The 27,217-nt window shown below is 48.4% G+C and overlaps 1 protein-coding gene across 10 annotated transcripts in view; it reads left to right on the top strand.

Annotated features, from left to right (window-relative positions):
* Positions 1–27,217, top strand: part of LOC121284829 (CASP8 and FADD-like apoptosis regulator) — a 46,175-nt gene that overhangs the window by 4,592 nt on the left and 14,366 nt on the right. The window contains exons 2-8 of one of the 10 annotated variants that reach the window (XM_041200592.1): positions 588–614; positions 9,118–9,241; positions 10,529–10,612; positions 10,692–11,132; positions 16,228–16,333; positions 21,302–21,443; positions 23,947–24,056. In XM_041200592.1, coding sequence (XP_041056526.1) covers positions 10,828–11,132; positions 16,228–16,333; positions 21,302–21,443; positions 23,947–24,056 — 663 coding nt within the window. In that variant the 5' untranslated portion in view covers positions 588–614; positions 9,118–9,241; positions 10,529–10,612; positions 10,692–10,827. Of the gene's footprint in view, positions 1–587; positions 615–2,252; positions 2,396–6,804; positions 6,938–7,550; positions 7,637–8,380; positions 8,404–8,486; positions 9,242–10,226; positions 10,613–10,691; positions 11,133–16,227; positions 16,334–21,301; positions 21,444–23,946; positions 24,057–27,217 lie in introns of those variants that run through there. The other 9 variants (XM_041200591.1, XM_041200594.1, XM_041200593.1 and 6 more) reach the window with 9 other exon arrangements.

Below are 27,217 nucleotides of genomic sequence, written 5' to 3'. Positions count from 1 at the left end.
ACAGTCCTCTCGATCGACCCTCCCCTTCCTGGGACTTTTCCTTCAGGCGTCTATTGTTATCAGTCCCACCAGCATTAGGCCTTCGGTTGCTATTGGGAGCCTGTCCATCAGTTGCTCGAAGGAAGTGCATGAGTATTTGGTAGAGTTATGCCAGGATTGACGAGAGTTCATAGCCAATCCTTTAACCGTTTTCGTTGTTGCCTTGTATCTTCACAGCAATGAGGCCTGGCGGTTCAGTGGAGGCTTTGCTAAACCAATTGCCTTCAGCGATATCTTCTTTCGAGGCTTCAAGTGGGGATTTGCAGCTTTTGTTGTGGCTTTGGGTGTTGAATATGCACTATTTTCTCCCAAGAAGAATGGAGGACATCACTAGAGAATGAAAACTGAGAGCATTGAAATTCTGTGGAACTTTCAGCATTTCCCCATTTTTCCACTTTGGGTGGGCTGTAACTAGTGTATCAGATGAGAAGTAAACATCTGTATAGAATAAAATAATCTATTGAATCAATATCTGTGATCTTAATCATGTTTCTTTCGAAGTTTTTTCTCCATTGATTTTGTTTCCTATTAACTGTTTTCTTCTGCAGCTGGTGACTATCCGATAGCTGTTCCAGGTGCTCGTTCTTGTTTAATGAGAGGGAACTGCACCATTGCCACTGCTGCTCCAGGATGTGTCCTTAGCCCTCTTCTGTTTCTCATTTTTGTGCTGCCCCTCGGTGATGTCATCCAAAGATGAGTCAGGTTCCACATACACACTGCTGATAGCCAGCTATACCTTAGCACCACCTCTCTCAACCCTGCACTATGTTGTCAGAGCCACTTGTCCAACGTCCGGTACTGGACGAGCTGCCAATTCCTTCAGTTAAACATTTCGGAGACTTGAGGCCATTGTCTTCAGTCCATGTCACTGCCTCCACCTCTCTGTAGCCACTGACCAGGCTGTTTACAACGTCAGTATTCTATTTGACCATGGGATGAGCTTCCTGCTTCAAATCCTCCCCAGCACTAAGACTACGTACTTCCATCTCCAGAACATCACCCATTTCTGTCCCTGTCTCAGTTCATCTGCTGCTGAAACCTTCATCCGTGCCTTTGTCACCTTCAGACTCAACTATTCCAATGCTCACCTGCCCAGCCTCCCATCTCCCACCCTACATAAATTTCAGTTCACCCAGAGCTGCCTATTTCCTGACATGCATCAAGTTCCATTCACCCATCACCCTGTGCTTACTGACCTACATTGAATTTAAGTCCCTGAAGGCACCTTTTATAAATATCTCATTCTTGTGTTCAGATTCTTCTATTGGATCACCCCTCCCTATCTCTAATCCCTTTGAGCCTTACAACTCGCCAAGATCTCTGCACCCCTCCAATTCTCGTCCACCCCCGTTTACCTTCAACTCCGTGTTTAGCCATCTGGGCCTTAATTCCCGCTGTAAGCCTCTCTGCCTTTCCACCTTCTTAGCCTCTCTGCCTTTCCACCTTCTTAGCCTCTCTGCCTTTCCACCTTCTTAGCCTCTCTGCCTTTCCACCTTCTTAGCCTCTCTGCCTTTCCACCTTCTTAGCCTCTCTGCCTTTCCACCTTCTTAGCCTCTCTGCCTTTCCACCTTCTTAGCCTCTCTGCCTTTCCACCTTCTTAGCCTCTCTGCCTTTCCATCTTCTCTCCCCCCCCACCCCGGTTAAGAAACTCTTAAAATTTTTGTCCAATTTTTTAGTCACTGATCCCCGTGCTTTGCTTCCTATCAATCGTTTGACACTCCTGTTTTGTATTGGCCATTGCTGTCCCTGCTATTGTTACCCAATGTCCACAAGTAGGGGGCATTAAGGCCAATTATACACCCCAAGGCCACTTGTGCTGATGGCTTTCTGATCTGTGTGGTTCATTAATCTGCTCAGTCACTGCAGGAAGACAAATGCAATTTTTAAACACACTGTTACAATGTTGAAGGCATCTTTGCAAGTTTCCTATTTCACTTTAATGGAATTCCCCTTTACCACATAAACCAGTTATTCTGCTAACTTGAGTGCTTCTCAGTTCTGCATCAGTGGATTGACTATGGGAGTTTCATAAGTGCATCAGTAATTGTGGCTACAAGATGTCTAGTCTGTTGGATGAGAGAAGGAAGAAAATAATGCTCAGGATTTGGAAGAACAATGTGGCCACACCCACGTTAACCTTTGGTGCGAATCAGTGAGGTGAAAGTAACCCATGTGCTAGGTTATTGAGTGGAAGCAGGTATCCGCAGGAGCTTCTGATCCTGCTCCCTGTGCACAATGAAGTGAAGTACAGGGTTGACTGAAGGGGCCTCATTACCTCTTTGCAGTTGCTTGGATTAACCTGACTGGCCGAAAGTGGTGACTGTGGTGTAGGAACAGTGACCCTAAGGTCACCTAGGTAAGGAATTAATGGAATTTTATCCCCTCGAGTGAGAAAGCCTGGCCACCACAATGTTGGAACAAAAGCAAGTAAATGGAGTTGAGGTAGAAATCAGTTATATGATTGAATGAGAAAGTTGGAGGAAAAAATGGGTCAATTTCAAGTTGGCAAACTAGTGGTGTGCCACAGATCAATGCTGGGGCCTCAACTACTTACAATCTATATTAATGACTTGAATGAAGGGGCAGACAGTATTGTAACCAAATTTGTGGACAATACATGATAGAAAAGCAAGTTATGAGAAGAATACAAGGAATCTTCAAAGGGATATAGACAGATTAAGTGTGTAGGCAAAAATTGGCAGATGGAGTATAATGTGGGAAAATGTGAGGTTGGCCACTTTGGCAGGAAGAAAGATCGAGTATTACTGAAATGGAGAGAGACTACAGAATGCTGTGTACAGAGGAATCTGGGTGTCCTTGTACATGAATCCCAAATAACTAGCATGCAGGTACAGCAAGTAATTAGGAAGGCAAATGGAATGTTGACCTTTATTACAAGGGGGGCGGTGAAGGTGGGGTGGAATATAAAAGTAGGTAAGTCTTGCTACAACTGTACAGAGTATTGGTGAGACTGCACCTGAAGTAGTGTACAGGTTTGGACTCCTTATTTAAGAAGGGATATACTTGCATTGGAAGCAGTTCAGAGAAGGTTCACTAGCTTGAGTCCTGAAATGAAGGGATTGTGTTATGAGGAAAGGTTGAGCAGGTTGGCCTTTACTCTTTGGAGTTTAGAAGAGTGAGAGGTGATCTTGTTAAAACATATAAGATTCTAAGGGACTTGATAGGGTAGATGCTGAGAGGATGTTCTCACATGGGGCATCTAGAACTAAGGGACACAGTTTAAAACTAAGGGTTTCAAGACTGAGATGAGGAGGAATTTCTTCTCTGAGGATTGTTAGTCTTTGTAATTCTCCCCAGAGAGCAGCGGAGACTGGGTCATTGAATATATTCAAGTCTGAGTTAAGCAGATTTTTGATCTACATGGGAGTCAAGGGTTAAACTTGAAGCCATTCGACTTCATGGAGGTACAGAGTCAATTCTGAGGACCAGCACTGCCACTCCCTCCTGACTGTGCACCACACCTGGTGGGTCTGTTCTGCCAGTGGGACAGGACATAGCCAGGAAAAGTGATGGAAGAGGCTCGGACATTTGCTGTAAGGTATTATTTGGTGAGGATGACTGTGCCAGGTTGTTGCTTTACTCTTAAGATAAAGGCAAAAAATTGCGGATGCTGGAAATCCAAAACAAAAATAATACCTGGAAAAACTCAGCAGGTCTGACAGCATCTGTAGAGAGGAGCACAGTCAACGTTTCGAGTCTGTATGACTCTTCAACAGAACTAAGTAAAAATAGAGAAAAGGTGAAATATAAGCTGGTTTAAGGGGGGGGGGGGGGGGGGGGGGGATGGGACAGGTAGAGCTGGATAGAGGGCCAGTGATAGTTGGAGATAGCCAAAATATGTCATAAACAAAGGTGTTGAAGGTGGTGATATTATCTAAGAAATGTGCTAATAAGTGACATTAGGGTAGAAAGTAGGACAAGCAAGGTACAGATAGTCCTAGTGGTGGTGGGGTGGGGGGAAGGGATCGAAATAGGCTAAAAGGTAGAAATAAAACAATGGATGGAAATACATTTAAAAATAATGGAAATAGGTGGGAAAAGAAAAATCTGAAGCAGCATTTCACTTGCAATTCCCTCAATTTAGTCTGCTGCATTCGTTGCTCCCAATGCGGTTTCCTCTACATTGGAGAGACCAAACACAGACTGGGTGACCGCTTTGCAGAACACCTTCGGTCTGTCCGCAAGCATGACCCAGATCTCCCTGTCGCTTGCCATTTCAACACTCCACCCTGCTCTCATGCCCACATGTCCGTCCTTGGCCTGCTGCATTGTTCCAGTAAAGCTCAACACAAACTGGAGGAGCAGCACCTCATCTTCCGACTAGGCACTTTACAGCCCGTCCAGACTGAATATTGAGTTCAACAATTTTAGATCTTGATCTCTCCTCCATCCCCATTCCCTTTTTTCCCCCCAATAATTTATATAGATTTTTCTTTTCCCACCTATTTCCATTATTTTTAAATGTATTTCCATCCATTGTTTTATCTCTACCTTTTAGCCTATTTTGATCACTTCCCCCCCACCCCGGGGCTATCTGTACCTTGCTCATCCTGCTTTCTACCCTTAATGTCGCTTATTAGCACGTTCCTTAGATAATATCACCGCCTTCAACACCTCTTTGTGTCTATGACATCTTTTGGTTATCTCCAACTATCACTGGCCATCTATCCAGCTCTACCTGTCCCACCCACCCTTAAACCAGCTTATATTTCACCTCTTTTCTATTTTTACTTAGTTCTGTTGAAGAGTCATTCGGACTCGAAGCATTAACTGTGTTCCTCTCCGCAGATGCTGTCAGACCTGCTGAGTTTTTCCAGGTATTTTTAGTTTTGTGTTGCTTTACTCTCCCAATTTTGGTACAAGTCCCCAGTTAGTGAAAGGAGCTTTTCTGGGTCAACTGGGCAGGGTGTGCTCTGATGTGTATGGTGTTGAAGCTGATCTTGGGTGGTCCATCCAGTTTAATTCTTGTTCCTTGTAGAGGTTTGATACAGCTGAGGTGTTTGTCAGAGGGGCAGTTAAGAGTCACTCACATTGCTGGAGGTCAGGATTCACATATGGGTCAGACTGGGTAAAGGACATTAGCGAACCAGATTATTGTTTTAACAATAATGGTCACCATTATTAAATCTTGCATATTATTTCAGATTTATTTGATTAAATTAACTTTAAATCCCCAACTGCCGTGTTGAGATTTGACATCTCCAGATCATCAGTGCAGGCTGCTGGATTATTAGCCCAGTAGCATAATCAGACTGCTGATTGGAGAGGGGTTGGGGGGGAAAGGAGGATATGAGGGGAGAGGAAGGTGGGGGAGTAGAGGAGGGTATATGTGGGAGAAGGATATGTGGGGGAGGGGGATGGGAAGTAAATGGAGGAGGTGAGGAAATATTGGAGAAATATGAGGCATATGTGGAAGGGGCATGTGGGAGATTGGGGATGTATTGGGAGAAGAGGGTATATGAGGGAGGGGGTATTGGGGAAGTGGGTATTTGGGGTGAGGGGATCTTTGGGGAGCAGGTTTTGGGTGTACGGGTATTTGGAGGGGGGGTATATGGGGTGAGGGGTTGGGGTATTTAAGGGAGGGGGTATATGGGGTGAGGGGAGGGGAATATGGGGTGAGGGGCATGGGTATGTGGGGTGAGGGGGTATATGGGGTGAGGGGTTATATGGGTGAGGGGGTATATGGGGTGAAGGTTTGGGTGTATTTAGGGGGAGGGGGTATATGGGATGAGGGATATTTAAGGGAGGGGGTATATGGGATGAGGGGTATTTAGGGGAGGGGGTATATGGGGTGAGGGGGAATATGGGGTGAGGGGCGTGGGTATATGGGGTGAGGGGGTATATGGGGTGAGGGGTTGGGGGTATTTAGGGTGAGGGGGTATATGGGGGTATTTAGGGTGAGGGGTATATGGGGTGAGGGGGTATATGGGGTGAGGGGTTGGGGGTATTTAGGGTGAGGGGGTATATGGGGTGAGGGGGTATATGGGGTGAGGGGGTATATAGGGTGAGGGGGTATATGGGGTGAGGGGTTGGGGGTATTTAGGGTGAGGGGGTATATGGGGTGAGGGGTTGGGGGTATTTAGGGTGAGGGGGTATATGGGGGTATTTAGGGTGAGGGGGTATATGGGGGTATTTAGGGTGAGGGGGTATATGGGGTGAGGGGGTATATGGGGTGAGGGGTTGGGGGTATTTAGGGTGAGGGGGTATATGGGGGTATTTAGGGTGAGGGGGTATATGGGGTGAGGGGGTATATGGGGTGAGGGGTTGGGGGTATTTAGGGTGAGGGGGTATATGGGGGTATTTAGGGTGAGGGGGTATATGGGGTGAGGGGGTATATGGGGTGAGGGGTTGGGGGTATTTAGGGTGAGGGGGTATATGGGGTGAGGGGGTATATGGGGTGAGGGGTTGGGGGTATTTAGGGTGAGGGGGTATATGGGGTGAGGGGTTGGGGGTATTTAGGGTGAGGGGGTATATGGGGTGAGGGGGTATATGGGGTGAGGGGTTGGGGGTATTTAGGGTGAGGGGGTATATGGGGTGAGGGGTTGGGGGTATTTAGGGTGAGGGGGTATATGGGGTGAGGGGGTATATGGGGTGAGGGGGTATATGGGGTGAGGGGTTGGGGGTATTTAGGGTGAGGGGGTATATGGGGTGAGGGGTTGGGGGTATTTAGGGTGAGGGGGTATATGGGGTGAGGGGTTGGGGGTATTTAGGGTGAGGGGGTATTTGATGTCTGTGTCCCGGGTTCCAGGCCCCGCTGCTCCTGGACTCCGGGCGCAGCGCCCAGCAGCTGGGACTCGGCCCCCGGCCCCCGGCCCCTGAAGGGAAACTTTCGTTTTCACTTTCTCCGGCAGGTGGAGGGTCGGAGCCGAGGATCGGGGTGAGGTCGGGGTCTGGCCTCGGAGGGCGGGAGAGGCCGCTCACAGAACCACCACCCAGCCCCGCGATCACCTCACCGCAGGAGCGGAGGCCGAGGCCGAGGCCGGGGCCTGGGGCCAGGGCCGGGGCCAGGGCCGGGGCGGGGAGGCCTGGGGCTGGGGATGGGCCGGGGAGCGGAGGCCGAGGCCGAGGCCGAGGCCGGGGCCAGGGCCGGGGCGGGGAGGCCTGGGGCTGGGGATGGGCCGGGGAGCGGAGGCCGAGGCCTGGGGCCGGGGCCAGGGCCAGGGCGAGGGCCAGGGAGCGGAGGCCGAGGCCCGGGGGCTGGGCCGAGCCTGGGGGCTGGGCCGGGGCGGGGAGGCCTGGGGCTGGGGATGGGCCGGGGAGCGGAGGCCGAGGCCCGGGGCCGGGGCCGGGGCGGGGAGGCCTGGGGCTGGGGATGGGCCGGGGAGCGGAAGCCGAGGCCTGGGGCCGGGGCCGGGAGGCCTGGGGCTGGGGATGGGCCTGGGCCCGGGCCCGGGGAGCGGAGGCCGGGGGCTGGGGCTGGGGCTGGGCCCGGCATTTTGTGTTGTTACCACAGAGACTGGGCCCGTTCCCCCCCCCCCGCCCCCGGAGAGAGACGCGGGGGTGTGGGGCGGTGGGGGTTATGGTGACTGAAGGAGGTGATGGGGTAGGAACCGGCGGGAGGAGCCCGGAATAAGGGGTAATGACCTTAGAATTAGAGCCAGGGACAGAGGGTGGGCGGATGGAGTCAGAGTCCGGATAGAGACAGAACAGGATTGAGGGGCCGAATGGCCTCCTATTCCCATCAGGGGAGGTGGAAACCCTAGAATCAGTTCACTGCGATGGGGGAGGGGAGGGGGTGAGGGATAGGGTAGGCGTGAGGGGGGGAAGGGTTAGGGTCGGGTGGAAGGGGTGAGGGATAGGGTAGGCGTGAGGGGGGGAAGGGTTAGGGTCGGGTGGAAGGGGTGAGGGATAGGGTGGGGGGTGGAGGGGGAGGGAAAGGTTGGGGGGGTGGAGGGAAAGGGATGGGGGGGTGGTGGTGGGGAGGGGGAGGGATGGGGGAGGGGAGGGAAGGGGTGGTGGGGGGGAGGGGGAGGGATGGGGGAGGGGAGGGAAGGGGTGGTGGGGGGGAGGGGGAGGGGAGGGAAGGGAGAGGGATGGGGAGAGGGGAGGGAAGGGGTGGTGGGGGGAGGGGGAAGGATGGGGAGAGGGGAGGGAAGGGGTGGTGGGGGGAGGGGGAAGGATGGGGAGAGGGGAGGGAAGGGCCGAGGGATGAGGGGAGGGGGGGTAGGGGGGACAGGGTAGGGAGAGGGAGAGGGGAGGAATGGGGAGGGAGAGGTGGGGGTGAGGGTGAGGGGTAAGGGAGAGACTTCATGGACAGATCATGAGGGGCCGAATAGCCTGGGGTGGGGAAGGGGGTGATGTGTGGTGGTATCGTCGCTGGACTAATGATCCAGAGACCCAGGGGTAATGCTCTGGGGACCGGGGTTCGAATCCCACCACGGCAGATGGCGGAATTTAAATTCAATTTAAAAAAGTTAAAAATTCAATTTTTAAAAATAAATTAAAATGTCTAATGGTGACCCCGAAACCATTGCCGGTTATGTCTTTTAGGGCCTTCATGTGACTCCATGCCCACAGTAATGTGGTTGACTCTTAGTTGCCCTCTAAACAAGGGCAATTAGGGCTGGGCAATAAATGCTGGCCCAGCCCGTAACACCCACATGCCATGAACGAATAAGAACAACTCTAGGATGTAGACTATCGGCTCTTGGAGACTTGTCAGCCTCATGTCCCTTGGACTTTTTCTGTAGTGACATTGATTGTTTTCAATCCCTCCCTCCTTTTTGCCCCTTGATTTTCTACTATTATTACAATGCTTTCAGTGTCTTCTTGAGTGCAGCATAAACACCAGCATAGACTGATGGGCTAAATGGCTTTTCTGTGCCGTGTCTCCTAAGTACTGGTAATTATCTTGGGAGGATGGGGCTTGTTGGAAAAGGTTGGTGAGCATTTACTGTGTAGAATGGAGGTAAGGAATATATACAGACTGCAGAGGAATGGGAAGAGCTGAGGCTGCAAGTTCAGCACCAGGAGCTCTGAACTCCTCAGGTAGTCCGCGCCCGTCGTTCCCCATCTTCAGCGTAAACCGGTTAAATTGAATCTCTCTTTGTCCTCCAGGCGTGGGTTTCCCTTTTAACTGGGTATCAGACGCAAAGGGGGAGGGCCTCCTATTGACAGCCGGTTCACACATGTGGTGGGGAGAGCGGACATCCTTACAGGGGTAATGCAACATTGGGAGTCGGTGAGTAGAATGTGGCTATACATCAGCACCAGCAGGGAGGTAGGATTGTGATGGGGCAAAGGTCCAAGGGATGAGCTGAAACCAATAAGGGTCATTACTGAGAGGGAGAGCAGGGCCAAATTAAAATTGTTCTACAGAATAAAGAGGATAAACAACTACACTGAATATTAATGAGGACAAAATAAACAACTCCAAAATGGATCAATGAGGAAATGAAACATCTCATTCAGACACTAAGAAAAAGGAGCAAAACAGGGGAGTGGTGTTAGAGGTATTAGAGGGAGAGGAAAACTGGGGCAGAGATGTAGGGAATTTACTGAAACCGGGTACAGGATATTGGGAGATGGGGGGGGTAAGGGAGATGTGGAGGGGTGTAGAGAGTTATCGAAACAAGGATACAGAATATTAGATGGGAGGGGGGATTGATTGAAACGCTACTAGATATTAGACGGGGAGGGAGAACTGAATAATAGAAAATGGTTAAGTATTAACAAAATGTTATCTAATTGTCATATGTTAAACACAGAGTAAAGCTCCCTCTACACTGTCCCCATAAAACACTCCCAGGACAGGTACAGCATGGGGTTAGGTACAGAGTAAATCTCCCTCTACACCGTCCCCATACTCCCAGGACAGGTACAGCACGGGGTTAGATACAGAGTAGAACTCCCTCTACACTGTCCCCATCAAACACTCCCAGGACAGGTACAGCACGGGGTTAGATACAGAGTAAAGCTCCCTCTACACTGTCCCCATCAAACACTCCCAGGACAGGTACAGCATGGGGTTAGATACAGAGTAAAGCTCCCTCTACACTGTCCCCATCAAACACTCCCAGGACAGGTACAGCACGGCGTTAGATACAGAGTAAAGTTCCCTCTACACTGTCACATCAAACACTCCCAGGACAGGTACAGCACGGAGTTAGATACAGTGTAAATCTCCCTCTACACTGTCTCCGTCAAATACTCCCAGGACAGGTACAGCACGGGGTTAGATTCAGAGTAAAGCTCCCTGTACACTGTCCCCATCAAACACTCCCAGGACAGGTACAGCACGGGGTTAGATACAGAGTAAAGCTCCCTTTACACTGTCCATTAAATATTCTGAACTAGAATTTAAAAGCTTAATATATTCTCTTGCTGGTGTTATACTGCTTTGTTGCTGACACTTGCTGGGAATCTATGGGTGCCAATTGACCTGTGATCATTAATCCTGGCTATGTCTCTACAATGAGTGTCCGCCATGTGACTGAGGCTTTAATGAGCTGGGTGCTCTGGCCTGCAGATGCTGAAATGTAGCCATACCTGAGAGCAGCTGAGCCAGCACAGCTGTAGAATAAAACCTGGGGTTTTCCCCCTTCGTCCTGGGGTAAGTCTCACAACATTTGGAGTGTTCTAAACCAAAAAGCATTTGTGGTTAGTTCACTGATGTTCATCTCCTCGTTTAGGTCTCAGGGTTTCATTTGGTGTTGGAAAGAAGAAGTTGGGGGCGTCATCTGCGATGAGGTCACAGCACGAGGTCATCAGCTGGTGGAATCCTAGCTTCCTGTAAGAAACACTTCGAGCTGCTTGCTTCATCCTTCAATGATGTTCAACCAATGCGACAAGGACATCAGACCATTGGCTTTGCAAATAGCAGGTGAACTGTCTCAAGATGAAAGTGCCACCTTAGTGTTTTTGTGCCTGGATGTTCTCAAAGATTGTTCAGCCACTGGGGAAGTGAAAGACCTCTTCGAGATCCTGAGCAAGCAGAACCTGCTCAGGGTCGAGCTCCTCACTGAACTGCTTTACCGAATAAGGAGATTTGATCTTCTGAAAAAATTGAAGGTTGATCCGGTGTGTTTTGAGAGAAGTTTGAACAGTGGTCATGGATACATTTCTTTATACAGGTAAAACCAATCTCTGAATAATGGGATGGATTCTATTTTTCCCACCTATTTGGTCTCCTTACTGAAGAAGGGACATAATTGCAGCAGAAGCAGTTCAGAGAAGGTTCATTCAACTGATCCTTGATGAGGGGGGGTTATCCTCAGGAAAGATAGGACAGATTGGGCCTGTATCTATTGGAGTTTAGAAGACTGAGAGGTGATCTTATTGAAACATATAAGATCCTGAGGGGTCTTGACAGGATGGATGCAGAGAGGGTGTTTCCCCCTGAAGAGACTAGAACTAGGGCACTCAGTTTAAAAATAAGGGGTCTCCCGTTTAAGACGAAGTGGAGAGATATATTTTCTGAGGGCCATTGGTTTGTGGAATTCCCTTTCCCAGAAAGCAGGAGACAGGGTAATTGAATATTTTTAAGGCTAAGTTAGATAGTTTCTTGATTGACAAGGCAGTCAAAGGGTATATGGGGTAGACAGGAAAGTGGAGTTGAGGTCACAATTGGATCAGCTGTGATCTTATCAAATGGTGGAGCAGCTCGAAGGGTCAAATGGCCCACTGCTGCTCCTAGTTTATATGTACATTATCGAGCTCCTGCTCCCCAGGATATAGCAGATAGTGTTCCAATGGCAGCTGTACAAAGCAGTTGTTTGCAGCAGTCCGTGACAGGGTGTAGTGAATAAAGTCAAGTACAGCAGCACGGAAGCTAATCTTATTCTTCAGGCTATGGTGCTCGCGATCATGGGAAATCACAGTGCTCCAATAACCTTTTACGTGTTTTGGCTGCTCGGTGGCACCTGATTGTCAAGGTGGCTGCAATGTTAGTGACTCATCTGGTTCACAGAGCTTGGCACCAATCTGGACATCGATCTGTCCATTGGAACAGGCATTGCCCATTCCGCCCCTCGAGTCTGTTCCACCATTTAGTCAGACCATGGCTCATCTGTATCTTGACTCCATCTACCTGTCTTGGGTCTATTTTCCTTAATTCCCTTGGCAAAGCTGATCCTCAGCCCCAGAAGTGTTTTTGGAGGGAGAGAATTCCAGATTTCCACTATCCTTCACATGGGAAGTGCTTCCCCTGAAAGGCCCGGTTCGGATTTTAGGGTCCTGCCCCCTTGTTATGGACTCCCACCAGAGGAAGTAGTTTCTCTCCATCTACTCTATTAACTCTATTAATCGTCTTAAACGTCTTAATTCAAAGAACAAAGAAAAGTACAGCACAGGAACAGGCCCTTCAGCCCTCCAAGCCTGCGCCGATCATATTGCCCGTCAACTAAAACCTTCTGCACCTCCGGGGTCCGTATCCCTCTATTCCCATCCTATTCATGTATTTGTCAAGCTGCCTCTTAAACACCACTATCGTACCTGCTTCCACCACCACCTGGCAGAGAATTCCAGATTGTCCGGATTAAACTCCATCTGCCATTTTTCCGCCCAAGTCTCCAACTGATCTATATCTCATTGTATCCTTTGAAATTCTCTTCACTATCTGCGTAAAAAACTTGCCCCGCACATCTCCTCTATAGTTTTCTCCTCTCACCTTAAATCTGTGTCCCCTAGTAATTGACTCTTCCACCCTGGGAAAAAGCTTCTGACTATCTACTCTGTCCATGCCACTCATAATTTTGTAAACTTCTATCAAGTTGCCCCTCAATCTCCATTGCTCTAGTGAGAACAATCCGAGTTTCTCCAACCTCTCCTCATGGCTAATAACCTCCAGACCAGGCAGCATCCTGGTAAACCTCCTCTGCACCCTCTCCAATGCCTCCATATCCTTCTGGTAATGTGGCGAGCAGAATTGCACGCAATATTCCAAGTGTGGCCTAACCAAGGTTCTATACAGCTGCAGCATGACTTCCCAGCTTTTATACTCAATACCCCTGCCGATGAGGGCAAGCATGCCATATGCCTTCCTGACTACCTTATCCACCTGCGTTGCCACTTTTAGCGACCTGTGGACCTGTACACACAGATCCCTCTGCCCGTCAATGCACTTAAGGGTTCTGCCATTTACTGTATAATTCCTGCCTGTATTAGACCTTCCAAAATGCATTACCTCGCATTTGTCCGGATTAAACTCCATCTGCCATTTCTCTGCCCAAGTCTCCAACCGATCTATATCTCATTGTATCCTTTGACAATCCTCTTCACTATCTGCAACTCCTCCAACCTTAGTGTCGTCTGCAAACTTACTAATTAGCCCAGTTACATTTTCCTCCAAATCATTTATGTATACTACAAACAGCAAAGGTCCCAGCACTGATCCCTGTGGAACTCCACTAGTCACAGCTCTCCATTCAGAAAAGCACCCTTCCACTGCTACCCTCTGTCTTCTATGACCAAGCCAATTCTGTATCCATCTTGCCAGCTCACCTCTGATCCTGTGCGACTCTACCTTCTGCACCAGTCTGCCATGAGGGACCTTGTCGAAGGCCTTACTGAAATCCATGTATATAACATTCACTGCCCTTCCATCGTCGATCATCTTTGTCACTTTCTCGAAAAACTCAATCAAGTTAGTGAGACACGACCTCCCCTTCACAAAATCATGCTGCCTCTCACTAATACGCCCATTTGCTTCCAAATGGTAGTAAATCTTGTCACGAAGAATCTTCTCCAATAACTTCCCTACCACTGACGTAAGGCTCACCAGCCTGTAATTTCCTGGATTATCCCTGCTACCCTTCTTAAACAATGGAACAACATTGGCCATTCTCCAGTCCTCTGGGACCTCACCCGTAGCCAGTGAGGATACAAAGATTTCTGTCAAGGCCCCAGCAATCTCCTCCTTTACCTCCCTCAGTACTCTGGGGTAGATCCCATCTGGCCCTGGGGACTTATCCACCTTAATATTCTTCAAGACGCCTAACACCTCTTTTTTGATCTCAACATGATCCAGGTTATCTACACACTCTTCCCCAGACAAATTGACCGCTAAGTTCTTCTCTTTGGTGAATACTGATGAGAAGTATTCATTTAGTATCTCTCCCATTTCTTCTGGCTCCACACACAGATTCCCTTTCCCTGTCTACCCTCTTGCTTTTTACGTATGTATAAAAGGCCTTGGGATTTTCCTTAATCCTGGTTGCCCGTGACTTTTCATGACTCCTTTTAGCCCTGCTGACTCCTTGCTTAAGTTTCTTCCTACTTTCTTTATATTCTCCACGGGCTTCATCTGATCCCAGCCTTTTAGCCCTTACAAATGCTTCCCTTTTCTTTTTGACTAATCTCACAAAATCCTTCGTTATCCAAGGTTCCTGAAACTTGCCAGGCTTATCCTTCATCCTAGCAGGAACATACCGGTCCTGAATTCTTATCAACTGACTTTTGAAAGCCTCCCACATGTCAGTTGTTGATTTGCCCTCAAACATCCGCCTCCAGTCTAGATTCCTCAGTTCCTGCCTAATATTGTTATAATTAGCCTTCCCCCAATTAAGCACCTTAACCCGAGGACTCCTGTTATTCTTATCCATCAGTACCCTGCAACTTGCTGAATTATGGTCACTTTTCCCGAAATGCTCCCCTACTGAAACTTCGACCACCTGGCCTGGTTCATTCCCTAATACCAGGTCCAGTATTGCCCCTTCCCTAGTTGGACTATCTACATATTGTCTCAGGAAGCCCTCCTGGGTGCACCTTACAAATTCTGCACCATCCAAACCCCTAGCACTAAGTGATTCCCAGTCAATATAGGGAAAGTTAAAATCACCCACCACAACAACCCTATTGCTTTTACATCTTTCCAAAATCTGCCTACATAACTGTTCCTCAATCTCCCGCCGGCAATGGGGAGGCCTATAGTAAACCCCCAACATTGTGACTGCTCCCTTCCTATTCTGGAGCTCTACCCATATTGCCTCACTGCATGAGCCCACCGAGGTGTCTTCCTGTTGTACAGCTGTGATATTCCCCTTAACCAGCAGTGCAACTCCCCCACCTCTTCTATATCCCACTCTATCCTGCCTGAAACATCTAAGTCCTGGAATGTTTATCTGCCAATCCTGTTCATCCTTCAAGATTCGATCACCCCTTAATCTTATATACTCAATGGAATATGAGCCTAGTCTATGCAACCTATCGTCACAATTTAACCCTTTTAGCACTGTGTTATGACCCAGCAGTTGGTGCAGCTGAGTTATTTAAAAATCCCAGAGGAAAACTTTAAACAACTGTCATAACCTATAATTTTAAGTGGTATGTTTGAGAGGCAACTCTAAATTCAGGAATCAGACCGCCAGTTCTCGAGAGGTTTTATATTAAACTAAATGGAACATTTTATTAATTTACACAAGTTAAGCACGTACACATGGCTACAAATTACTACGATCATAACTTTTAACAAATTCCCAAACTAATCTCCATTGAGGCAACAGCAACCCACAGACTTAACCAGACACCAGGCAAAGCATTTTCACCCTGCGAATTCAAAATGAGGTTCCTTTCACTTTGGTCCCTGTGGAGACAATTGGAGGTTTACAGCTGCTTTGATCTCACATTGCCTCTGCCCTGCACACACACAAAAACTGCTATCCTTACACCCAGCATAGCTCACTGAATGTAAATTCTCATTGTATCACCAGCCTCTTTGAATCCACCTCTTCTAACAATAAAACCCCTTTCACAGTACCAATGTTATTAGCAATATAAACATATTGCTTGGTCTCTGCTAGCTAGGTGCCAGATTTCACCCCACTTCTTGAATGCTCTATTCAAAAAATGCAAATGCACTCTACCTTCCTTACATATCAAAGCATCCAGACGAGCTGGCTTTAATCCAATTAAGACACACACATAGACTGAACCTCTATTTTAAAAGAAAAATATTTTCTGATAATATATACATTAATAGCTTTATGACACACTGGTATGACTGGTGAATCTGTGAGGCACCCCTTCCAAGGCCATTATGTATTTCTTCAGTGCTCAGAACTGAATGACCAAGGCTATTATATCTGTAACATAACTTCTGCCTGTTTATATTTCAGCCCCCTTTCCATTACTTATTTAATTATTACTGGGATTCAGGGCAATGCACTGCTGATATGTTCAGGGTAACTAACTGACGCTTAGTACCTCTCTCTCTCTCTCTCTGTAACCTAGGCAGCTGCTGATGGACATCAGTGAAAATCTCTCTCAAGAAGATTTCCAATCTATTTTGTTTTTATTACGCTGTCAAGTACCAAAAGGCCACCAGGAAACCATGAAGGTAATTTCAGTATTATAGCGGTTCTGCCCTGGGCTCAAGCCCATGGATTGTGGGTGCAGACTGCGGCTGGTGCATAGGGAAAATAGTCTGGCATGTGCCAAGACTGTCCACAGTGAGCAAATGCTGTAAACTGCAGCGTCTTTTTATTAACCCAGCTGGCCGCTTTTATTTTCTTTTTAATTTCACACCACAGAACAAGGACTCGCAAGTCCAAAGCATTGTCATAGCACCCCTCTCAGCAATACCCCAGATGATCTACAGTCACAGTGACTGGACAGCTGAATGCTGCAGCCATTTTTTGCACAGCAAGATCCCAAAGACGTACTTCTTGTATAAAAATAAATAGTCATCTAGTCTGCAGGATGGAAACCACTTGTTTTATCGTTGAAACATCTTTGAAAACCCACGTACGCAACTCCACAGCATTGCCATTTTCAGTATAGTCCCTCACTCTGCTAACTTCACATCCGAGAATTAGATCCAGCATTTGGTTCTCCGTTTGTTGGATTATAAGTATCCTGATCCCCCAGAGAGCCATCCTGAACACATTTGCTTTCTCACATTCCTTCACCTCTTCACTCCTTTCTGTTTCCTCATGCAATTTTTCCATATCGCCACCCCACCTCGCCTAGCACTAGGTTAGATTATTGTTATTGCAGAGGATGTGGGTGTTACTGCCCTGGGATTGCCCATCCCTAATTGCCCTGGAGCTGGTGGTGGTGAGCCGCCTTCTTGAATCACTGCGCCCACAGTGCTGTTGGGGAGTTCCAGGATTTTGACCCAGCGAAGGAACGGCGATATATTTCCAAGTCAGGATGGTGAGTGGCTTGGAGGCGAACTTGCAGTTGCTGGTGTTCCCATGTTCCTGCTGCCCTTATCCGTCGAGGTGTTAGAGGTCACAGGTTTGGAAGGTGCTGTTGAAGAACCCTTGTTGAGTTGCTGCAGTGCATCTTGTATATGGTACACACTGCTGCCACTGTGTGTCGGTGTTGGAGGAAGTAATGTTTAATGTGGTGGGTGGAATGCCAATCTGCTTTGTCCTGGAGGTTGTTGAGCTTTCTGAGTGTTGTTAGAGCTGCACTCATCCAGGCAAGTGGGGGATATTCCATCACACTCTGACTTGTGCCTTGTAGATGGATGAAAATCCTGGGACTCCCTCCCTGGCAACATAGTTATGTACCTAACCTAGATGGTCGGCAGCAGTTCAAGAAGATGGCTCACCACTACCTTCTAAAGGGCAAAGTTCATTTGGCTGGTCCACAAAGTTTCTGATCAATGATGACCCCCAGGATGTTGATGGTGGGGGGTTCAGTGATGGTAATGGTGATGAATGTCAAGGTTAGACTCACTTCTATTAGAAATGGTCATTGCCTGGCAATTGTGTGGCACGCATGTTACTTGCCAGTTTCAAACCAAGCCTGAATGTTGTCCAGATATTGCTGCAACAGGGGTATGGACTGTTTTAGTATCTGAGGAATTTCAAATGGAACTGAATGCTGCCAACATCAGTGAACATCCCAACTTCTGATCTTATGATGGAAAGAAAGTCATTGATGAAGCAGCTGAAGATGGTTGGGTTCAGGACACTACCCTGAGGGACTCCTGCAGTGATGTCCTGGGACTGAGATGAATGACCACCATCAACCACAACTATGCTTCTTTGTGCTGGGTATGATTCCAACCAGTGGAGAGTTTACCCTCTGATTCCCATTGACTGCAGTTTTGCTAGGGCTCCTTGATTCTACACTTGGTCAAATGCTGCCTTGATGTCAAGGGCAGTCACCCTCCCCTCACCTCTGGAGTTCAGCTCTTTTGTCCATGTTTTGACTAAGTTTGTAATGAGATCAGCAGCCAAGTGGCTTTGGTAGAACCTAAACTGAGCATCAGTGAGCAGTTTATTGCTGTATAACTGCCACTTGATAGCACTGTCGCTGATCCCTTCCATCACTTTACTGATGATTGAGAGCAGATTGATGGGGCGGTAATTGGTCGGGTTGGATTTGTCCTGCTTTTTATGCACAGGACATACTTGGTCAATTTTCCTCACTGTTGGGTACATGCCTGAATTGTAGCTGTACTGGAACAGCTTGGCTAGGGGCACAGCTCGTTCTGGAGCACATGTCTTAGGAAGAGCATAGGAACATAGGGGCAGGAGTAGGCCATTTGGCCCCTCAAGCCTGCTCCACCATTCAGTAAAATTGTGATCTGTTTATGGTCTCAATGCCACTTTCCTATTTGCCCCCCCATAACCCTTGACTCCCTTGCCTAACAAAAATCTGTCTAACTCTGACTTGAATAAACCCAAAAACACAACCTGCACTACTTTCTGGGGAAGAGAACCCCACACACTCTTGACTATCTTCAATGATGCTGGGGACATCAGGAGGAGACCAAGATGGATCATCCACTCGGCATTTCTGGCTGAAGATTGTTGCAAATACTTCAGCTTTGTCTTTTACATTCATGTGCCGGGCTCTCTCATCATTGGGGATGGGAATGTTTGTGGAGCCTCCTCCTCCAGTTGGTTGTTGAATCGTCCACCAACATTCGTGACCGGATGTAGCAGGACTGCGGAGCTTAGACCTGTTCAGGGGTGATGTTAGGAGGCACTTCTTCACACAAAGGGTAGTGGAAATCGGGAACTCTCCTCTAATAAAGAACACTGATGCTGGGAATTAGCTGAAGGTTTCAAAACTGAGCTGGTTGTGGGATCGCTTATTTCTGACTATAGTGTTCAACTTCTGCTGTTTAGCATACATGTAGATCAGCTATGATCATATTGATTGGTGGAGCTGGCTTGAGGGGCTGTATGGTTATCTACTGCTCCTATTCCCTAGATTCGGGGAAGTTGCCATTAGATTGCAAAATAGCAAGCATAACTCTTTTATTCAAAAAGGAAGAGAGACAGAAAGTAGGAAACCAAAGGCCAGTTAGTTTAACATCTATCATAGGGCAAATATTAGAAGCTATCGCTAAAGATGTTATAGCAGAGCCCTTGGAAATGTTTAAGGTAATCAGGCAGAGTCAACATGTTTTGTGAAAGGGAAATCATGTTTAACCAATTTTTTGGAGTTCTTTGAAGGAGCCACATGTGCTGTGGGTAAAGGGGATGTACTGTACTTAGATTTCCAGAAGGTATTTGATAAGGTGCCACATCAAAGGTTATTGTGGAAAATAAAAGCTCATGGTATAGGGGGTAACATATTGGCATGGATAGAAGATTGGCTAGCTAACAGGAAGCAGAGAGTTGGCATGAATGGGTCTTTTTCTGGTTGGCAGGATGTGATGAGTGATGTACCACAGTGATCAGTACTGGGGCCTCAACAGTTTACAATTTATATAAATGACTTGGATGAAGGGGCTGAAGGAATGGTTGCTAAATTTGCTGATGACACAAAGATAGGTAGGAAAGTAAATTGTGAAGAGGACGTAAAGAGTTTACAAAGTGACATAGATAGGTTAAGTGAGTGGGCAAAGACCTAGAGTATAATGTGGACAAATGTGAAATTGTCCATTTTGGAAGGAAGAATAAAAAAAGAAGCATATTATCTAAACAGTGAGAGATTGCAGAGCTCTGAGATTCAGAGGGATCTGGGTGTCCTAGTGCATGAATCACAAAAGGTTAGTATGCAGGTACAGCAAGAAATTAGGAAAGCTAATAGAGTGTTGTCATTTATTGTGAGGGGAATTGAATACAAAAGTAGGGGGGGTTATGATTCAATTGTGCAGACCACATCTGGAGTACCTTAGTATTGGTCGACTTATTTAAGGAAAGATGTCAATGCGTTAGAAGCGGTTCAGAGAAGGTTAACTAGACTAACACCTGGAATGGTCTTATGTGGAAAGGGTGGACAGGTTAAGCTTGTATCCACTGGAGTTTAGAAGAGCAAGAGGCGACTTCATTGAAATCTTTAAGATCCTGAGGGGTTTTGACAGGGTGGATGTGGAGGGGATGTTTCCTCTTGTGGGAGAATCTAGAACTAGGGGTCACTGTATAAAAATAAGGGGTCGCTCATTTAAGACAGAGATGAGGAGAAATTTTTCTCAGAGGGTCGTGAGTCTTTGGAACTCTCTTCCTCAAAAGGTGGTGGAAGCAGAGTCTTTGAATATTTTTAAGGCAGAGACAGATAGATTCTTGATTAACAAGGGGGTGAAAGTTTATCGGGGGGGGGGGGGGGGGGGGGGTGTTGGCGGGAGATTACATTCAGATCAGCCATGATATAATTGAATAGCAGGGCAGGCTTAAAGGGCAGAGTGGCCTATTCCTGCTCCTAGTTCATATGTTCAGATGTCCTAGTTCTTACTTTAGACAAAATGTTTTAAATAAAGTTATGCATTATATATAATGTACAGCACAGAAACAGGCCATTCGGCCCAACTGCTCCTTGCTGGTGTCTCTGCTTCACATGAGTTTCCTCCCACCCTACTTCATCTCACCCTATCAGCATCAGCTTCTCTTCCTTTCTCCCTCGTACACCTACCTAGCTTCCACTAAATGCATCTATGCTATTGCTCCAACAGGGGGAATTGGACTGTTCGTGAGAACATAAGAAAGATTGCACTTCTTCATTGACTTCAGCCTATTCTTTTATCCCTTGATTTCTTTAATGTCCAAAAATCTATCAGTCTCAATCTTAAATATACTCATTGACAGGGCTTCCAAAGCTTAACGGGTAGAGAATTCCAAAGATTTACAACCTTCTGAGTGAAGAAGTTTCTCCTTGGCCCAGTCCGAAATGGTCAACCCTTTATCCAGAGACTGTGACAGCCTCTCGGTTTCCATTCTGTCAGTGAGATCACTGCTCACTCTTCTAGAGGGTTTAGGTCTGTTCGACTCGATCTCCCCCCACCCACCCCCAGGATAGGCCTCTCATCTCAGTATTGGGTTCTGATTTTTGAGCGGGTTCCTCCCTGTTTGCACTCAAATTGGGATCTTTCCTGAGCTAATGCAAGGCTTTTATCTGCCAGACTTTCTTAGATTTAATTGTGGAAATGGAGAAACTTGGCAAGGTTGACGTGAATAATTTGGAAGTGGTGGAAGATTGTCTGCAGAGTATTGGGAGAATTGATCTGAGAAAGAAGATCTTAAAATACAAACAGATGGCTGAATGTGAGTAAGCAATGGGGAGTGGGGCAACACTTGGGAGCGGGACAACACTTGGGATTGGGACAACACTGGGGAGTGGGATAACACTGGGGTGATTGAACACTGGGGAGTGGGATAACACTGGGGAGATTGAACACTGGGGAGAATGAACACTGGGGAGTGGGACAACACTGGGGAGATTGAACACTGGGGAGTGGGATAACATTGGGGGAATGAACACCGGGGAGTGGGATAGCATTAGGGAGAATGAACACCGGAGAGTGGGATAACATTGGCAGAATGAATACTGGGAGTAGGATAACACTGGGGAGAATGAACACTGGGAGAGAGGAAGTTTTGGGATTATAATTATTAGAGTTATAGTTTATTGCAGGAGTTGTAAATGGTTAGAGCAGTTATAGTTTCTTGCATTAGCTTCATTGGTTGTACAGGGTTGCAGTTTATTCCAGGGGTTGCCTGGTTGATTTTTTTGAAGAGGTGACTAACGCAGTAGACACGGGAATATCTATGGATGTTATTCAAACAGATTTCCAGAAGGCATTCACTGAAGTCCTTCCGAAGAGACTGCTTATCAAAGCTGAAGCTCATGGAACCGAAGGCACATTATTGACCGGATTAGGAAATTGGCTGAGCGTGAGCAGGGAGAATCGACAGGAACTCTAACTAGCAGGATATGACTAGCAGTATCCTGCAAGGATCTGTGTTGGGGACTTAGCTATTCGCCAGGACAAACAAGGCACGGGAATACACGGTGAATGGTGGGACCCTGGGAAGTACCGAGGATCAGAGGGACCTTGGTGTGCATGTCCACCAATCCGTTAAGGTAGCGGGACGGGTAGATAAGGTGGTTAAGAAGGCATATGGGATATTTGCCTTTATTAGCCGAGGCATAGAATATAAGAGCAGGGAGGTTATGCTGGAACTGTATAAAACGCTAGTTAGGCCACAGCTAGAGTATTGCAGTCCTGGAATCCGCATTATTGGAAGGATGTGATTGCTCTGGAGAGAGAGCAGAGGAGATTTGCCAGGATGTTGCCTGGGCTGGAGAGTTTTAGTTATGAGGAGAGATTGGATAGACTGGCGTTATTTTCCCTGGAGCAGAGGAGATTGAGGGGGGACATGATTGAGGTGTATAAAATTATGAGGGGCGTAGATAGGGTAGACAGGAAGGAACTTTTCCCCGTGGTGGAGGGATCAATAACCAGGGGGCATATATTTAAGGTGAGGGACAGGAGGTTTAGAGGGAATGTGAGGAAGAATTTTGTCACCCAGAGGGTGGTGGGAATCTGGAACTCACTGCCTGAAAGGGTGGTAGAGGCAGAAACCCTCATAACATTTAAGAAGTATTTGGATGTGCACTTGCGATTCCACGGCATACAAGGATATGGGCCTGGTGCTGGAAAATGGGATTAGAACAGTTAGGTATTTGACCGGCGCAGACTCGATGGGCTGAAGGGCCTTTTTGTTGTGATGTAAACCTCTATGTGTATAACGTACTTGGATGAAGGGATAGAAAGTACATTCTTAGCGATGTAGATAGAAGGGTAAAAATTACAAAAAAATATTGAGTTTGTAAGTGAATGGGCAAAACTGTGGCAAATGGATTTCAATGTGGGCAAATGCCAGGTTATCCACTTTGGACTTGGGAAAAGAATAGAACAGGATGCTTTCTAAATAGTGAAAAGCTAGGAATTGTGGAAGTCCAAAGAGACTCTGAGGATGGTGGTCAGGTACATAGACCATTAAAATGCCATGAAGAGGTACAGAAAATAGCCAGAAAGGCTAATGGAATGGAATGCTGGCCTTTGTATCTCAAGGACTGAATACAAGAGGCTTCAGCCGTACAAAGCCCAGTTAGACCACACCTGTCCTCAGTTCCTGAACACTTCACCTGAGGAAGGGTATATTGACCTTGGAGGGAATGTAGTGTCGGTTTACCAGAATGATACCTGGACTGCAAGGGTTAAATTACGAGGAGAGAATACACAAAAATAGGGTTGTATCCCCTGGAATTTAGAAGGTTAAAGGGTGAGCCTTTGATCGAAGTTTTAAAGGAGCCAGAGTAGGTGGAGAGAAACTCTTTCCACTGGTCGGGGAGTCTAGGGCCTGGCATAATTTAAAAACATAGAGGCAAATCTTTCAGGAGTGAAATTAAGAAATATTTCTTCGTGCAAAGGATGTGGAAGTTTGGAACTCTCTTCTGTAAATGGCAATTGATACAAAGTCACTTGTTAACTTTAAACCCGAGATTGAGAGAGTTAGTTAGCAAAGCTGTTTAAGGATATGGGGCAAAGGTTGCAGGTCAGCCTATGACCTCAGTGATTGATGGAACAGGCCTAAGCAGCTAAATGGCCTCCTGTTTCTGGGTTAGATTGGTTCGCAGAAGCTGCAGGTTAGATTGGCTACAGGGAGTTACAGGCTATTGCGGGGGTTAGATAGGTTAGAGGGAGCGAGAGGTAATTGTGCTTCAGTGACATCTCTGTTTGTACTTTCTGTGCCTTCTCAGCTCCGGGAGCTCATTCCGTGCGAAGAGCCAATGCGTATCAGAATGTCATCCCAATTTCTGTTCCCTGTCAGGAACAGGAATTTGGCCCCGAACACTTTGAACGAAATTGGGTGGGTATCTCTGACCGTCATTAACAGTGCTCAACCTGCACTTGGAAATCTTTATAAATAAATGGTCCGGTTTATAACTTCCCAACCATGCCTTTGCATCTCCTTCTCATTATCATTATACTGAAACTCAATCAGTCTTCGATAATGCAGTGGGAGGCTGGGTGTGGTTAGTGAGGGTGTGTGTGTGTGGTTAGTGAGGGTGTGTGTGTGTGGTTAGTGAGGGTGTGTGTGTGTGGTTAGTGAGGGTGTGTGTGTGTGGTTAGTGAGGGTGTGTGTGTGTGGTTAGTGAGGGTGTGTGTGTGGGGTTAGTGAGGGTGTGTGTGTGGGGTTAGTGAGGGTGTGTGTGGGGTTAGTGAGGGTGTGTGTGTGTGGGGTTAGTGAGGGTGTGTGTGTGTGGGGTTAGTGAGGGTGTGTGTGTGGAGTTAGTGAGGGTGTGTATGTGGGGTTAGTGAGGGCGTGTGTGGGGTTAGTGAATGTGTGTGTGTGTGGTTAGTAAGTGCGTGTGTGTGCGCGTGTGTGGGGTTAGTGGGCTGCGTGCGTGTGTGTTTGTAGTTAGTGGGGGCATGTGTGTGGTTGGTGGGAGGGGTTTGTGTGTGTGCTTAGTGGAGGGGTGTGTGTGTGTTTAGTGGGGGGGTGTGTGTAGGTGGTTAGTGAGGGCGTGTGTGTAGGTGGTTAGTGAGGGCGTGTGTGTGGGTGGTTAGTGGGGCGTGTGTGGGTGGTTAGTGGGGGCGTGTGTGTGGGTGGTTAGTGGGGGTGTGTGTGTGGGTGGTTAGTGGGGGTGTGTGTGTGGGTGGTTAGTGGGGGTGTGTGTGTGGGTGGTTAGTGAGGGCGTGTGTGTGGGTGGTTAGTGGGGGCGTGTGTGTGTTTGTGTGTGGGTGGTTAGTGGGGGCGTGTGTGTGGGTGGTTAGTGGGGGCGTGTGTGTGTTTGTGTGTGGGTGGTTAGTGGGGGCGTGTGCGTGTTTGTGTGTGGGTGGTTAGTGGGGGCGTGTGTGTGGGTGGTTAGTGGGGGCGTGTGTGTGTTTGTGTGTGGGTGGTTAGTGGGGGCTTGTGTGTGTTTGTGTGTGGGTGGTTAGTGGGGGCGTGTGTGTGTGGGTGGTTAGTGGGGGCGTGTGTGTGTTTGTGTGTGGGTGGTTAGTGGGGGCGTGTGTGTGTGTGTTCAGTGGGGGCGTGTGTGTGTTTGTGTGTGGGTGGTTAGTGGGGGCGTGTGTGTGTTTGTGTGTGGGTGGTTAGTAGGGGAGTGTGTGTGTTTGTGTGTGGGTGGTTAGTGGGGGCTTGTGTGTGGGTGGTTAGTGGGGGCGTGTGTGTGTTTGTGTGTGGGTGGTTAGTGGGGGCTTGTGGGTGGGTGGTTAGTGGGGACGTGTGTGTGGGTGGTTAGTGAGGACGTGTGTGTGGGTGGTTAGTGGGGGCTTGTGTGTGGGTGGTTAGTGAGGGCGTGTGTGTGGGTGGTTAGTGGGGGCGTGTGTGTGTTTGTGTGTGGGTGGTTAGTGGGGGCGTGTGTGTGGGTGGTTAGTGGGGGCGTGTGTGTGTTTGTGTGTGGGTGGTTAGTGAGGGCGTGTGTGTGGGTGGTTAGTGGGGGCGTGTGTGTGTTTGTGTGTGGGTGGTTAGTGGGGGTGTGTGTGTGGGTGGTTAGTGGGGGCGTGTGTGTGGGTGGTTAGTGGGGGCGTGTGTGTGTTTGTGTGTGGGTGGTTAGTGGGGGCGTGTGTGTGTGTGGTTAGTGGGGGCGTGTGTGTGTGGGTGGTTAGTGAGGGTGTGTGTGTGTGTGTGTGTGGGTGGTTAGTGAGGGCGTGTGTGTGTGGGTGGTTAGTGAGGGCGTGTGTGGGTGGTTAGTGAGGGCGTGTGTGTGGGTGGTTAGTGGGGGCGTGTGTGTGGGTGGTTAGTGGAGGCGTGTGTGTGTTTGTGTGTGGGTGGTTAGTGGGGGCGTGTGTGTGGGTGGTTAGTGGGGGCGTGTGTGTGTTTGTGTGTGGGTGGTTAGTGGGGGCGTGTGTGTGTGTGGTTAGTGGGGGCGTGTGTGTGTGGGTGGTTAGTGAGGGTGTGTGTGTGTGTGTGGTTAGTGGGGGCGTGTGTGTGTGGGTGGTTAGTGAGGGTGTGTGTGTGGGTGGTTAGTGGGGGCGTGTGTGTGTGTGGTTAGTGGGGGCGTGTGTGTGTGGGTGGTTAGTGAGGGTGTGTGTGTGGGTGGTTAGTGGGGGCGTATGTGTGTTTGTGTGTGGGTGGTTAGTGAGGGTGTGTGTGTGTGTGTGTGTGTGTGTGGGTGGTTAGTGAGGGCGTGTGTGTGTGTGTGTGTGTGTGTGTGTGTGTGTGTGGTTAGTGGGGGCGTGTGTGTGGGTGGTTAGTGAGGGCGTGTGTGTTGGTGGTTAGTGGGGGCGTGTGTGTGTTTGTGTGTGGGTGGTTAGTGGGGGCGTGTGTGTGTGTGGTTAGTGGGGGCGTGTGTGTGTGGGTGGTTAGTGAGGGCGTGTGTGTGTGGGTGGTTAGTGAGGGCGTGTGTGTGGGTGGTTAGTGGGGGCGTGTGTGTGGGTGGTTAGTGAGGGCGTGTGTGTGTGGGTGGTTAGTGAGGGCGTGTGTGTGGGTGGTTAGTGGGGGCGTGTGTGTGTGTGTGGTTAGTGAGGGCGTGTGTGTGGGTGGTTAGTGGGGGCGTGTGTGTGGGTGGTTAGTGAGGGCGTGTGTGTGTGGGTGGTTAGTGAGGGCGTGTGTGTGTGGGTGGTTAGTGGTGGCATGTGTGTGGGTGGTTAGTGGGGGCGTGTGTGTGTGTGGTTAGTGGGGGCGTGTGTGTGTGTGGTTAGTGGGGGCGTGTGTATGTGTGTGTGTGGGTGGTTAGTGGGGGCGTGTGTGTGTTTGTGTGTGGGTGGTTAGTGGGGGCGTGTGTGTGGGTGGTTAGTGGGGGCGTGTGTGTGTTTGTGTGTGGGTGGTTAGTGGGGGCGTGTGTGTGTGTGGTTAATGGGGGCGTGTGTGTGTGTGTGTGTGGGTGGTTAGTGAGGGCGTGTGTGTGGGTGGTTAGTGAGGGCGTGTGTGTGGGTGGTTAGTGGGGGCTTGTGTGTGGGTGGTTAGTGGGGGCGTGTGTGTGGGTGGTTAGTGAGGGCGTGTGTGTGTGAGTGGTTAGTGGGGGCGTGTGTGTGGGTGGTTAGTGAGGGCGTGTGTGTGGGTGGTTAGTGGGGGCGTGTGTGTGG

Source organism: Carcharodon carcharias, chromosome 12, assembly GCF_017639515.1.
Source record: "Carcharodon carcharias isolate sCarCar2 chromosome 12, sCarCar2.pri, whole genome shotgun sequence".
NCBI classification, from domain to species: domain Eukaryota; kingdom Metazoa; phylum Chordata; class Chondrichthyes; order Lamniformes; family Lamnidae; genus Carcharodon; species Carcharodon carcharias.
The sequence above is the reverse complement of the archived record's forward strand: the minus strand, read 5'-3'. Positions and strand labels throughout refer to the sequence as shown.